The sequence below is a fragment of the Leptopilina heterotoma genome, unplaced genomic scaffold (assembly GCF_015476425.1).
Source record: "Leptopilina heterotoma isolate Lh14 unplaced genomic scaffold, ASM1547642v1 Lhet_167, whole genome shotgun sequence".
NCBI classification, from domain to species: Eukaryota; Metazoa; Arthropoda; class Insecta; order Hymenoptera; family Figitidae; genus Leptopilina; species Leptopilina heterotoma.
Window position 1 is genome coordinate 341263 of NW_025110883.1, and position 15314 is coordinate 356576.

Genomic DNA, 15314 nt, shown 5'->3' on the forward strand with positions numbered 1-15314 from the left:
CGAGAAATATAACTACGTTTCTTTTGTCAATCGATTTTACAACCAATTTTGTTAAATTTTATTAAGTCGAAAGAAAGTATTTCTCAAATATTTGATTAATACTCACGTAAAAAAGTGAGAGACCTCCTTTCATTTTCAAAAAGAATTCCTTTTTTTACTTGCTTTTAAAACTGGAAATGTTCTTTTCAATAATAATTCACTGATGAATACTTTTAAAAACGTGTTAATTTAAAATTTCGTGTCAATTGAATAATTTTTATTGCCTGAGGTTTATGGCTAGAAATGAACCTGCATGAAAAGGGAACACGTTGTCCCTCGAATCTCCAAACCCGCAGCTATATCGATTTTCGACAATCCCACAGCGTCCAGCAGCAAAGACGCGTAGAAGATAAATGACAGCTATCTTTTTTTTATAACTGTTTTGAAAATTTATCATTTCCCTATCAAAATCTGAAACAATTTTTAAAACCAATAAAGGAAAAATTAAAAATTTCTATATATAGAAAATAAATTAAAGAAATGTAGAAATTGTAAAAATTGTAAAAACTCGACTTTTAATTATATATATATGCGAAGAATCGAGAAATTGAGGAAGGATGAAGGATGAAGGATGAAGGATGAAGAATGAAGGAGATTGACGAAATAATAAGATTGTTATTTAACTGAGAATGTTTATTGATAGTAGGACAAGTGACTGTGAAAGCCACAATTAGTGCACTTTATATACGAAAAGTAATAATAAATCATCAGTTTTTTACCAAATAAATCATTGTACATTCCAACAGACAACCTCTCTTAATTTTAAATATAATGCTTTCGAGACTATATACAAAAAAACAATGTAATAACAACACACAGTCACGACGAATCCCACTTTGGATATTGCGGTTAAATCAATTTTCAATTCACACATACTTTAAATGTCCAGCTGTTACATTTCTGTTGTACTTTTTCTATTTTTTCAAACTCGATTATATAAACTTAAGACATACAAGTAACATGCGTTTCACTGATATTTAATTTATAAATAATATTTACATACTCATTTGCTTTAATTCTTAACCACTCACACTGAGGTTGTTTATAATATTTATTTTTAACAATACGATATACAAATTTAATGGCAGGCGGTTTGTGTCATATTGGCGCTTGATTTTTCTTTTTTAAGAATTACATTTTTCTCTATATTCATTCATGTAAATGATTTGATGAGATAATGGGTCGTTTCGAAAAATTTCATAAGACAATACCTACATGAAATGGATTTCGAACATCGTACCAACCAATAAAAATTATTCAAAAACATTTTTTCTTTTAATATTAATTTGAAAAATTTTAAATAAAGATTCAAAAGCAAAACAAATTCTTCATTTCATGAAGAGTGACTAAAATATGTAGTCAAATAAAATTAATCAAATTATATTTGATATTTTTTTAAATAAATAATTCTGAAATTTTTATCAAATTTATCTTTATGAACTTGATAGAAAATATTTTTAATTATGTTTTAGAAACAAAACAATATTTGAAAAACAAAAAAAAATAATTTTTTTGTAAATTTTAAATATACTAGTAAGTAATTTTAAAAAGCTTGGAAATTTCAATGAAAACTTTTTTCTTTCTTGACTGCTAGAAATTAATCACTGCGTGTAGTTCGTTTTAAAATCGATTCCATTACAGAATCTTTGCTTCTTGGCGCATATAAATTTTAATATTATTAAAATTGATCGTTAAAAAAAGTATTTATTAGGAAACAGTGCGGAGAGGAATCTCTTGCAACTTTGGTGACTTTAACGCTAGTAAATGACAGTACGCCACGAAACTCACGCTCTGTAAATCCACCACCTAAAATTTTAGTTCCTTATATACTATACCGAAAGCCAAATAACAGCGATAAAACGATCAAATATACTTTGACAAGACAATGACTTCTTAATATTTATAAATACGTATTCCGGGTACGAATGTTCGATTTATGTGAATTTAATCTTTTTTTCTCCACTTTTAGAGCATTTTCAAATATCTTTTCATTAGTTAAGTACGTCAAGTTACATGAAATTAACAAACATTTTTCTTGTGTAAATAAATCACAATTTAAATAGAAAAGAAATAGTTATTTCCAATTGAGAAAATTTGTTAAAAAAATTTGCCTGAAACAAGAGAGAAATTGTATAAATTTCAACACAGCTGAGAAAAGTGGACAAGAGAAAAAAATTAAAAGATGAATTTAAAAATCGAATGAAATCGCATTGTGAAGTGATAACTTTATAAGTAATCAGTTCTATGCGTTTTGCGGGGACAGGAATAATGTCTCACCGCCGTGTACGCCTTAAAATTAGAGTATAAATACTAAGAGATATAAATAATGTTACTCTCTATATAATGCAACGATTAGAGCCCTTCGTTCATATGGTTCATATCGACTTGTCAAGAACCTGAGATGCACTTCCGAAAAAGATTTTGCAACGCACTTTCTAAGGTTCCCGCGTTGCTTTTTAAAAATTTCAATCAATACGAATAAAATAAGATTTATACAATAATGACACATTAAAACTATGAAAGTAGGTCGATATATGTGTTATAATATGTATATGTTTAGCAGGTGCACAAACGCGCGCTAATATCAGTGACACGAATTTTTTTATGGATGAAAAAGAAAAATGCGCGAATAAAATTTGACACACGTACGTGCGCACACTAGACACTCTTGTACTGGCAGTGGGCTCAGCTCCTTCATTTGCACGAAAAAATTATACAAAAATTTACAGAAAAAAAATCCCTCATCGAATTCAAACAATTTACTTTTCAAGTTTCTTTACTTTTTTCAAGTCATTAATTTTCTTGTTTTATGAATATTTTTTCATTTTTAGTACAGCTTTTGTAAAATTCACACATTTTAATTTTATAAATTGCATTTCTATTTTACTTTTTTTTTAAATTTCAATATTAAATTGTGAGACTGAATTTTATGAGACTAAATTTTATTGTTTGAATGAAGAAACTTGGCAAAATATTTTTCTGTAAATTTTTGTAATTTGAATTGTAAACATTTTTTACGTGTACTCTGGTAGTACTTACGGAGTTCTTATCACAGAGATATCAATTGTTTGGTACTTTTTTTTATAGTCTTTAACGATCGCATTACGCTCGCTCAACTTGATTATTTTGTTTTTAAATAATGGAATATTTAATATTTTTCAATAAATTTTGCTTTTGAGCTTCGAATACACGAAAGCGACCCACGAAATAAATATATAAAGCTAATGTAGAATGAAATCATCGAAACCGGATGTAGGAGCACCGGCTTGTTTTTGTTTGTGAAACGTTTCCTTGAGAAAGAATTTGAATTTAACTGATTACTAGATTATATAGGCACGAACCTCTTTTACGACCCTCGACAGTCGTAATTATTTTCCTATACAGTCGTTAATGGTATCTTTAAAGAAAAGAATAGAATGATGCTAAGAAGAAATAAATATTTCCTTGGCCCTAGAATAGTAAGAAGTAAAATTGCAGTGATCGACGAGATGTGTGACTAAGAGGCGCGAGCGAACTGAATGACGGAGTTCTGTCTCTGGGCGTTGATGCCGGAGCGCTCGTGCTCCATGGACTCGAGGATCATTTTGCAGCGCTTCCGAGGCGGGAGACTGAGAGCCTCTTTCACTGGGATGACGAGGTCAAGGGGATCGGGGGACGGCGCCGGACTGACGGGGTTGCTGCTCGGCGGCGTGAGGATGGGGTGCTTCTCGACGCCGATGCCGCCGATGGCGCCGCACTCGCGCTGCCGCTGCTCCTCGACGGCCTCGAGGGCGGCCTCCACCCTGCGGCGGGCGTCGTTGCCTGGCAGGTTGAGTATTGACGAGCAGTCGCTGTCGGTGAGGTCGCCGCTGGGGCCGCCGTAGGACGAGTAGGGCGAGTAGGCCGGCGACAGTTCCGGGTAGAGGAAGACCTGGGTGGGCTCTTGCGGGGCCGGCGTCTGGAAGGAACGCTCCTCGACGGCGGCGGCCGCGGCAGCCGCGAGCAGAGCCGGGTTCACTCCCACGGCAGTCGGCGAAGGTTGAGAATACTGATCCCTCTGGTAAATGTAGTACGGGAATTCTCGCGGCTGCAGGTAGGCGGTGTGGCAGGGCTCTTCAGTCTTGTTCTCCTTGTTGACACTGGCGGGGGCGATCTCGATCGCCGGCTCGACCGCCGACTCCTGGGGACTCACGACCGAGTCCGAGTGCACTTTGATGTGGGCCTCCATGTTCTTCTTGTTGGTGAAGGTCTCGTTGCAGAGGGTGCACTTGTAGACCTTTGCTCCGTAGTGGTTGACCTGGTGGAGCTTGAGCACGTGATTGTATCCGAACGATTTGTTGCACACCTCGCACTTGTAGGGCTTCTCGCCGGTGTGCGTTCTTGTGTGCACCTTGAGTTGTTTCGAGCAAGTGAACCCCTTGCCGCACGATTTGCAAACGTAGGGTTTTTCGCCGGTGTGTGTGCGCATGTGGATGACGAGTTGGCCGCTCTGAATGAAGGTTTTCTCGCAAACGGAGCATTTGTGCGGACGCTCGCCGGTGTGGATTCGCATGTGCCTGTGAAGTTTGCCGCTGTGCTCGAACGCCCGGTCGCAGACGTTGCACTTGTAGGGGCGCTCTTTGGTGTGGATGCGCCTGTGAACGCTGAGATTCTCCTTGACGGAAAAGGCCTTGTCGCAGTACTCGCACTGGAAGGGTTTTTCGCCGGTGTGAGTGCGAAAGTGCCTGGTGAGTCTCGCGGGCACTGCGAAGGTCTTGCTGCAAATGTCGCACCTGTACGGATCCTCGCCCTCTTTGCCGTGGGACCTCAGGTGGCTCTGGTACATGTTTTTCTGGTCGAATATCTTCTGACACAGCATACACTGATAGGGCTTGTCATTGAGGGTCGCTAGGCGCTCAGCGGCAGGTGACGTGAATGCTGACAGGTCCGGGCTGCACACGAGACTCTTGACTGGTTTTGTTGGTTCCAATTTTTGGGCGACAATCGCCACCGGCTTTGGCGTTGCATCCCGCTTCAGAATTGTCTCCGACTGATAGTAGCCCACCATTCTTGACGGCGACCAGTTACTATCTGCAAATTTAAATTATATTTTTCGTTAATAAATTTTCCTTCTTATTTACTGTAGATCCAAAGAATTGCATCGACAAGAATTTTTATTTTTTAAATTCCAAATTATTCATATCGCAAATATTTTTCTTTCTTTTAACAAGACGACAACTGTCTGTTATTTTTACAACATTTTTTTGTTTTTTCAATAAATATGCATTATAAAATAAGGGTGGGATAATAAGAAAGAGAAACAAAACAAAAAAATGAAAACAGTACCGATGAATTGTGAGATTGAGTGGGTGGTATTCATAATTTCGATGTGTGTAATATGTATGAATATCAACAATAGAGACAGGATAACATGAAGTAGATGGGGACAGTCTGTCCCGGTGCACTATGAACGACAAAGTGAAATGCGTAGTACGTTTTGGATGATTACGCACCGACCTAAATCGCTGCGTGTTGCAGAGACTATCCCCTCTTGAAGGAAAATGTATTTTTTTAACCCAAAACCTCCCACTTATCGAAACCCTACGCGCGAGCGCAGTCAGACAAAACCCGTGTTCTACAACTTCAACTTTAGACCCTCCTCGAGATAAGTCTTCCAACTTTGGGTAAAACTTATTTTACTCCAAAAACAGGTCGTTCCTATACTTGGAGGATGTTTAAAATCCTTTAAATTTTTACAAAATTCAACCCACTTTTAAACAACAAAATTGTTTATTCTCAAGAAAAATGAGTTCTGACAATCGCAAACGTTTATTGAAATTTAGTATCAAAATAAGTCAGAGGCCCATTTCTTTAATGAACTTATGTTCATAAACATCACAAAAAAAATATCTATTCTTTTTTAAATTCCCAAAAAATGTTATTATGTAAATAGCATAATATCGAAAAGATTTGAAAGATTTGAAATCGAAAAAATGTGCATACTTATTATAATTACTTAAACGTAGTCTTAGTCTACGACAAAGAAACTTGTATAGGTTGGAGATTAAAATCTAACTCAGCAATTTCATTTGGAAATAGAAACACAGCAAAGTGCTGACTTCAGAATAATGCTTTGGAATTCAAAGAACAGCTCCTGAGAACTTGCATTCAAGATGACTAATTTCTAATCCTCTCCTCAAAATCCATCTTTTTAATTGCTTAATAAATATGTAAATAATGGTTTTCCTCTATCTTAATACCTATCTCTATTTTGAAATCAACGTATTATCAACCCTTATAATGAAAATTTCGTGGACCTACCTAATTTTAAGGGAAAATTGTTGAAAAATGTTTTTGAAAGAAAATTGATTGAAATCGAAGAGCGATAATAACTATCGGTATAGACAATTAGCCACACGTAAAGTATGGGTCGATGGTGAGGACGGTGAGGACGGTGAGGACTGACTTGTGTCTCGTGTAAAGAACAAATACGGTCGTGAAAGTCGCAACGACTGAGGCTACACGCGCGTCGTTATTCGCGAGGAGGCGGTCGACGGGTTCATCAATGCATTACAGTCGAGAGAAACCGTGGTCGGCTGCCTCCACGTGTACTCGCCACATTTTTTTATAGCGATCACCGACCTCGTGCAACTCAACCCGCGGTAAGGACGTCGAGTTACATCACAAGAGCAGCAGCTCTAGCGGTTCTAGGCTTCAAAACTAGTAATGTCCACACTTTTCCATTTAATTATGCGAATTGTTGTATCATTGTTTTTTACTTTTTCTCAATATCGAAACAAAAAATATTGATCCTATACGGACACCTACAAAACGATCCCGCTGTAACAGGAACCCCTCACAATTCGAGGGGTAAACTTGGCCTGCGCCAAACTGATGCGCAACTTATCTTAAAGACGTCGCTAATATAATACGCCCTAATCCAAAAAAAAACCATCAAATATTGTATCTTGCACTCGCTTTTCCCTTCGCTCCCGTTTACAGCGTGATTAACGGTTTTATGCGCCTCACTGACATGAAAATAGAAAATTGGTTGCGACTCCGAAAAAAATTATTTTCTACAAACGAATCACTTTTTGAAAACAAATTCACCCCGGTTCATTGTTGATATTCATTATTACACACATAAACATTGAAAGTGACTCGTAAATTAAAAACAAAAACTACTCCAATAAACTACATTTTACAAATTAAATAAACTTAATTTACCTCGTCATTGTAGAATTTACTACTACATATATTAAAAATTATTGATGTAAACGATAAATTGATTTGATCCATGAATTCGTCAATAAATGTGAAATAGAAAACTTTTAATTATTTTTGTGAATAATGTTGAGATAAATTACCTATTAAAACAATTTACATCTCGTTTTCAAACGTTCCCGGATATGTAACAATATTTGCGTTTGGAGAAACGAGATGAAATAATTAAAAAAAATTCTCCTCTCAATGCATATATAAAATTGAAAAAAGCAGTAGATTGAGTAAATTGTCAAACTCACCGATTGTTTACAAAATTTGACAGATCTCCCAACAGCAGAGTTCGTATACACTGTCCAGTTTCCACAAACACAAACACAATTATTGAATAAACGTTTGAATCCGTTGGTCCACGAATTAATAAGAAAGTAAAGCAAACGTTTTTCAAGAAAGAAATATGTTGGAATTAACACTTTTTTGATTGCCAAGTCACATCGAGTTTCTTGTTAGCATGGTCGCGGTTGTTATAATTCACTTGTATCATCAAACGAGATTTAACGTTATAGTACTAAAAGCGACGAAATCCGAAGGACCCGCCTCGGGACAACCAATCATACTGGTGGTAATGTTTACCTCCTACTCGATCCGAGGTGATACGAGAGTCGTCGAATCGAACCGAACACACTCGGCGAGCACAGCAAAGTCAGGGGCGACGCCGACATCACCCCTCCACCTTCAACGCAAATGACGACCTACAATTTGGGGCGCCCAAATGTTGCTGCCGGCACGTGGAGGCCGCCGACGTGGTTTCCTCGACGGCGCGCGTGCGATGCCACAAGGGCAAGGGGAGTGAGCGAGAGCCACGAGAGCCACTCATCGGCGACAGAGACGAACGCTGCACCAGAGCCTCTCAAAGCGTCTAAAACCTCTCACTTTTAGGCGAAAACGGGCGAAAACGGGCGAAAAATTAAAACCTCCAGATGAAATCAAAACAACATTTTCAAAACTCGAAACAGTTGCTTCATTTTTAATTCAGAGCATTAAAATTAATAATTTTATATGAAACAAAATCTAGACTATAAAGAAAAACAAAAGACAAATTAATTATAGTTATTGAAATAACTGAAATCTTTTTCAAAAAAATTGCAAATAAATTTTCTAATTTTAAACACTTTCTTTTAAATTAATTGCTCAAGAAGTGCCTGAAATGCCCGAAATGCCTATACAATAAATTGTAAATTGTAAAGGTCAATAATCTCTGAAAAAAGTTGCCTCGGAATCTTTTTGTTTACGCTTTTTTTAAAAAGCAATAAAATAAACAGAATGCATTAAAAGAACCTGCGCATACAACGACGGGGATGCGATTTTTCAGATGGAAAATTGGAGCATTTTACATTGAGAGATTGAGAGACTCTGTGTAGGGTAGAGGAGAACCGATGGGGGGAAAAGCAAAGTGGCAAGTTGATAAGAGAAAAAGAGGTAGCACTACGAGAAAAGAGAGAGAGAGAGAGAGAGAGAGAGAGAGAGAGAGAGAGAGAGAGAGAGAGAGAGAGAGAGAGAGAGAGAGAGAGAGAGAGAGAGAGAGAGAGAGAGAGAGAGAGAGAGAGAGAGAGAGGCAACGATAGTGGAGAAAAACAGAGCGTGACAGAGAGGGAAAGAATGTTTTGGAGAGAGCGCAGAGAACGTGGTGACCTACGAAGTCGACTTTGCGCGTGCATTTCACCGACGGGACACACCAACACAACCTTTGTGTTAGTTTCACATAAAACCCATATACATACATATATTGGGCTTATAATTCTCGTCTTGTATATCAAGTGAAGCCTCATCGCTATCACTGACAAGTTTGTCTGTTTGTCTGTAAAAGTGTACACGTGTGTATACGTACACATTCCTCACATACTAGCTCCATTTTCAGCTTTCACCACGTGTGTCTTCGAAATCCGCCTCGTGCTTTTCTGACGTCCCCGACGATCACTTGACGCTCCAAGACAATGACGATATAAACAACGCGTATTATAGTTTTTTTGATATTGCGGTGTCTTATCATTCAAAATGATACTGCCAATATGCTCTGTAAAATGTAGTTTCATTAATTTCACAAAATAACAACCATTTCTAAATTTTTTAACAATTTACTTTTCTCTCTGAATTATCAATCGATTTTAATTTGATAAAAACATTAAAATGTGTTGAATCAAATTTTAGAATCTTTTCAAAAGAAAATTTGTTCTTATATTAAGTATAATTATGACTTACTCGGACTTGACATAAATCTTCTTAATTTAAGTTGTTGCAAAATTTCCTCAAAAAGTCGATAAAAGGTTTTCTTCCAAAAGTACTGTGGTTCTTGGTCAATTTCTGAATTTCCCCATTTTCAATCCTGAAGTCATAAAGAAAATGTTAATTTTACAAAGAAATGTTAATATTTTTTAAATAAATTTCCGATAAATATAAAAAATAAAAATATCATAAGCATAATAGAAGACAAAAGTTAAAATATTCCAATATTAAAGGGTTAAGGAAAATTTAGCTTCCAAACATCTTTGGAATATTATGTGTTTTCAAAGTAAGAAGAACAATAGTCGATTATTTGAAGATGTAAAAAAGGGCAAGATGAGACGCAGAAAAGTGGTACAAATCACGAAGTAGTAACGACCTTCGTTTCTTTCAGTAGAAAAGTTACGTGTTAAACAGACACGAATATTTCTTAAGCACGAAGTGGTAAACATTGATGACATCATCTTTTTTAAGTAGAGAAATACCTTTTCGTAGAGACCAGATGTACGCCTATCTTTCTTAAATTCAAAAAGTATTAACTAAATTCATTAAGGAGGGATTATCGCATAATAATTATTTGCAAAACTTTCTTCCTAATGGTATTATTATTATTATTATGAAAAATAAAGTTTCTAAATAAGTTTAAAAAATTACAGGTGTACTATTATATTCATAGAACTTGTTTATTTTAAGTTTCTAGATTTAAAAAAAACCAAAGATAAGATAATAGCTTGAGACTTCCGTGAAACAATTATAGTAATCTATTTTACATTATTTATGTCACATTTTTATATGTAACTTTATTTTCTCGAAAATTAAAAAATTTTACAGTACGAAACAGTGATTGACTGTTTAACATCAGTTTAAAATATCTCACAGGAAGTTTGATAATGTCAACAAAGATAATTAATAAATAAAAATTTCATTTTTTTCTATTTTCATATTTTTTTCTATTGAAAAAAAAAAAGTTAAAAAAATTTTAACTATTGGAAACAACGATTCTATAATAATTTAATATCACAAGTTCAAGCAGCTTAGAAAATGAGGAGAAATAGTTAAAAAAAAATTGTATATCCAATAACGCTATGTACTTTGAAACAATTAAATTTTTTTCGTAAATTTTCTAAAAAGACTACTAATTATAAAAAACGCTGGACCCTGCTAATTAAAATTGTTAAAAAGAATAAATCTATTGTTTCCTTGAAAGTGTATGCTTTCCAAATTTGCAATTCAGTTGAAATAAATGTAACAAAGTTTGACGGGCGATTTCTTTTAAAGACCATGCGCAATGCTTGGGGAAGGCTACGAACTGCTACGAATCTTCGTGATCCAGCGAACAAGTTGGGTGGTGTGTAACAATATTCAGGGAGTACAGAGCAATGACCCAGTGCGTATGTTGCACGTGTAATGCAGAAACCACGACTGCAGCCTCAGAACCGAACATTGGACGCTGCGTGCCGTGCGATGGTCACGGTAAACATATAGTGTACATTTTTTACTTTCATATATACATAATGAAAATCTCAAGGCGAAATATCTAAAACGAACAACACTTTTCCCCTCAATTTTCTAATCAGCGAGACAAATAACCGACAACAAATCAACTAATAAACAAAAAATCGTTTTCAAAACAAATGAAACCTCAGAAAATTGAAAAATAATTGAAAAATAATTGAAAAATTGCACCTTTCAATAATTGGTCCCTATTGCCAATGTTTGTTTCTCTGGATGAAAATTTTAACATTATAATTGTATCGAATTCTTTATTTCTTTCATGACTCAGCATAACCCAATTCCAAATCTGTCGACAGCTCATATTTTTCGAGGTCTACTTTGTTTTCTCAATTAATTCCCATACCAGCCTGAATATTCCCGGAAACTGATAAAATTTAAGGTAAACAAGCTGACAAAATTATATCACTCGTAGTCTTGTAAAAGTCTACAAAAAAACAACAACAGAAATTATAATGATTGTAGTGTAATCAAAACAAGAAAATCTTGATTTTCACACAATTGAATTTACATCGCATTCAACAGTTTATCGCCAATGACATATATAAATATATATACATATTCCGATAAGCGGGTAATTTGTCATTTTTCCTTTAAACGATAATAAAAATCAAAATGATCCTTTTTAGTCCCTAAAGTCGAGATTTTCAAAACTATATTTACTTTTAACTTATAATTTTCAAATTAAGTTAAATTAAGAAAAGTTAAAGAATTAAATTAGAAATTTAATTTCAATAAAAATTTGTTAATTGTAGATTGGTTAAAGTAACAGGGACTGAATGGAAAATTTTCAATAATAAATTTTTTACACATTCTCTGGAGCTGCAGAAAAAGTAATATCAGGTGCAAATTTTTGCAATTGGAGAACGGAGAGTTGTATTTCAGGAGATCCATTCTGCTTGAAAGTTGAGCAAGACAAAAAGAGAATAATTCAACATTACGGATAGCCCTTATTCATGCGCAATACCAATGATCATTCTTTAGAGAGACTTGAGACAATCAATACTGTTGTTGCTTTCCCCAAAAGAATTCATCAGTAGGAGCATTAGCTTCTTAGGACACCATATTTTTAAGAAAAATGGAAAATAACAATTTTATTCTTTACTACTAACTATTGACATACTTATATTTATAATATTTAGATCCGCAATAGTTGAATGCAATTTTTTTGTTCCACATTTTAATTTGAAAAACGTTAAATATCTCAACTTCTTCATTAATAGGTAATCTTCATAATTAATTTTTAAAAAATTGAGCAACAATTCTTACGCGTAAGATGTGTATTGAAACCATTGAAACAAATGAATGAAATTGGAAATTGAAAAATAGGAAAACAGAGAAATCAATATGCATCCAACAAGTTGATTGATCAAGAGTATAAAAAGCAATAAAAAGAAAGATGAGTTTCGTATATTGCGTATATTCAGTGAAGAAAATCGACTTTTGAATTTTCTCTTTTGGGACAAGAGGTAAATTGGGGGTGATCGCGAAGAATAATCGAGGAGGAATTGGTTGTTAGGAGTCGAGGAAACGACGCTAGCGACGGGGGAGAGGTAGAGTGACGCATGTAGTGGGGTTAGAGCGTACCTTGACCAATCTCAACGCGACTTGTTTTAAGCTACACTATGCCGCAACGACCTTAGAAGTCGCAATCATGATGAAACTGAAATGGCAAAGGGAATAACAGTGGACAAGATTGTTCACACTCATCTCGTCATCGACTAGTTTACTCCTTTCATTTGACAATTTGTAGTCGACTCCTTGCGCTCTTCAATAAATCACCTTCTTATATGTATACGAAACTATAGGAAAACCTACATTCAATTTATTGCGAAATCAGTATTCTGAGAAAAGATAATAAATGTTGTTAACCTCTGCTCGAAAATATTAATCGAAATTGTTTTCAAAACAATTCTTATATTTATTATTTTCTTCCAGGCTGTTGATTATTTTTTTGCCGATTAAATAAGGATTTTATTTTTTAATTTTTTATTCAACTCTAATGATTCCTTAAGAAATTGATCAGTTCTCAATTTTTTTAATTTTTATTCAAGAATTTTTGAATAATTTAAAATAATTTTGAATTTGTTTTAATTAATATCAATTTTTGTTTTGTGCGCTTAAAAGCATTGAATTAATAAGTCTTTATTTAAATTAGTGCTTTTAGATAATGACACTTAACTCACCCTTCGTCAACTGGAGAACTAGTTGGTTGATCTTCCCTCCCTTCGAAATGTTGACCTACTTCTTGGACCCCTTTTATTTTGATGTTAGCCACTATTCTAGTCAGAACAGCATTCTTTTCTTTCATAAGACATAATATATTTTGCGATCTTCAGTCACGAAAATGCTGAAAAACATCAAGTAGAATAAATAAAAATCCTTTACAAACATTTATCGAATCATGCAATATTTTTATCCATTATAAATTAATAAATTGAAAAATTAACTTTTCCTTCAATTACTAAAATAATAAATATATTAAGCAAGATTTTCTTAAATTTTAAATTAATGTAAATTTTAAAAATGCAAAAATTATTCAAAAAAGGTAAATAAATACTTAAATTAAAAAATAGTTTTGAGTTAATTTCTATAATTTCCAAATCAATTTCTTGACCACATGAATTAAAACAACATTCAGATATCCTTTCATCGTGAAGAAGAAATTTGTAGTTTCCCAAATCCGTGTGTTTTAATTCTGGAATGTAGGTCGTTAATCAGTCTCAGAGGCACATAATAAAACGAGCTATGCAGTAAAAATATATTTCGAAAATTTATTGTTTAGTATCATTTCATTTGCTCCTAAAGAAACGGCATTTATATTAGATTCAATGAGTTTAAAATTAAAATTGCTATATGTATATGAAATAAGAAAAAAGTATTGAATAATGTTTTTAAAAGTATACAGAAAATTAAGAAATACGTGAAAAAATAATTTTTTTCCTGTTTTGTCGACATTTTATGATAATGAGTAACGAACGTGTATATGTATACGTAACATCTTGTTTTATCAGGACTTATAAAGCGGGACAGGGATTAAAATACTTGGGCTTCATCAATGAGCGAGGAAAAAAAAGTGTTGTAAAGATTCGAGGTGGGTGACGCGAAATCACAAATATACAATATGTACAGAGCTACGTATAAAAAAGGCCACTGACCGAGTACCACGTGTAACTGCAGCAGTGCATTGGACATTGCCCAAGGACGAATTTGTCATTGTGCACATTTCCTTATATGCATAAACTTTCACCAATTTTTTAAAACACCCTTTTCCAAAACCTTTCAAACAATATTCTAATGATACTGAAAATAAGAATTAAACATATACTTTTCTTCTTCCAAAAATGCCATTTTTTTTTTAAAGAAATTGAATTTATGTAAATTTATTACAATTCTTAGAGAAATTAAGAAAACTTATTAAAACTACGCAATTTCATTAAATTGCAAGAGAAATAATAATAGTATCTAATGGTGTTACCATGTAATATAAATTCAATTTAATGTCCTTGAGGAACGAGCTGCTTTTAACACCAAAAAAATTAAGAATTGAGGCCCTAACATTTCGACTGTAGAGTGTACGGTCATCGAACTCGTTTCGCTCCCAAAGTGTGGCCCTTATGCCTCAACTGCATTTGTTACTCACTACATATGCTCAAATAATTTAATCGTTTCCTTTTTCAAAAATATAATTAAATAGAATTTATTGCTCCAACAATAATCCTTAATAATTTTCTTCCACTTCATTTCATTTTAACGCTGGCTTTTTTCTTATAATTCGATAAACTATTACAAAACGTTCCCTCTCTTGAATCCTTCAACTTCTGAAAATCAATGGAAAATTATGAATTTAATTATTTTTATTAAAATTAAGGTAGGTATTATGGTAAAAGACAAAAGATTAAAAACTTTTTTCTTTGTGTAGGTACATACAAATATAGATAAAATATAAAATATATTCCGAGTTCTAAAGAGAAAAAAACAAAACATTCAAAACCTAACCTACAATTTCCATGATTTAGAATTCTCCTATTTTTTTCTTCAACAACGTTTAGATTTGCATGAAATAGGTAGCTTTACACAAGTATTACCATTTTTAATCATTTTCATACCGTTAAATAAAAATTTACTTCAATAATAAAGAAAAATAAACATTGAAAAAACTATTTCTAAACGTTCTAAACATAATATAGAAAAGAAGCAAAGAAAGAAGCATTATTTTGGCGGGAATAAACAGGAAGTTAACAGTAAGTTTTGAAAGTAGAGAATCTACTTCCCGTTCGTTGATAAAACAAAACACAGCAAGA

The 15314-nt window shown here is 33.9% G+C and overlaps 1 protein-coding gene and 2 long non-coding RNA genes across 5 annotated transcripts; all 3 read right to left on the reverse strand.

Moving 5' to 3' along the window:
• Positions 1-657: 657 nt before the first annotated feature.
• LOC122499410 (Krueppel homolog 1-like) lies at positions 658-7862 on the reverse strand. Of its 3 annotated transcripts, none has more exons than XM_043607749.1 (2): positions 7521-7862; positions 658-5088 (listed from the first exon to the last, which is right to left on the reverse strand). In XM_043607749.1, exon 2 carries the CDS (start codon positions 5063-5065, stop codon positions 3536-3538), a length of 1530 nt encoding a protein of 509 aa, XP_043463684.1. In that variant the 5' UTR covers positions 5066-5088; positions 7521-7862; the 3' UTR covers positions 658-3535. The 3 variants fall into 3 exon arrangements, with proteins under 3 accessions (XP_043463684.1, XP_043463685.1, XP_043463683.1); XM_043607750.1 differs by lacking the exon at positions 7521-7862 and adding an exon at positions 6319-6517; XM_043607748.1 differs by lacking the exon at positions 7521-7862 and adding an exon at positions 5344-5735.
• A 773-nt stretch (positions 7863-8635) lies between these two features.
• On the reverse strand, positions 8636-13407 carry LOC122499412. Its single transcript, XR_006301320.1, has 3 exons — positions 13197-13407; positions 9478-9601; positions 8636-9292 (listed from the first exon to the last, which is right to left on the reverse strand). It is a non-coding gene; the product is annotated as an uncharacterized LOC122499412 (long non-coding RNA).
• A 639-nt stretch (positions 13408-14046) lies between these two features.
• Positions 14047-15180, reverse strand: LOC122499413. The gene is made up of 3 exons (XR_006301321.1): positions 15010-15180; positions 14489-14831; positions 14047-14313 (listed from the first exon to the last, which is right to left on the reverse strand). It is a non-coding gene; the product is annotated as an uncharacterized LOC122499413 (long non-coding RNA).
• Between the last annotated feature and the right edge of the window lie 134 nt (positions 15181-15314).

Coding starts and splice junctions, on each gene's coding strand:
- LOC122499410 (XM_043607748.1), bottom strand. CDS start 5,377: ATGAATACCACCCACTCAATCTCACAATTCATCG. Junction 5,089..5,343: donor CTCAATCTCACAATTCATCG/GTACTGTTTTCA, acceptor TTAAATTTGCAG/ATAGTAACTGGTCGCCGTCA.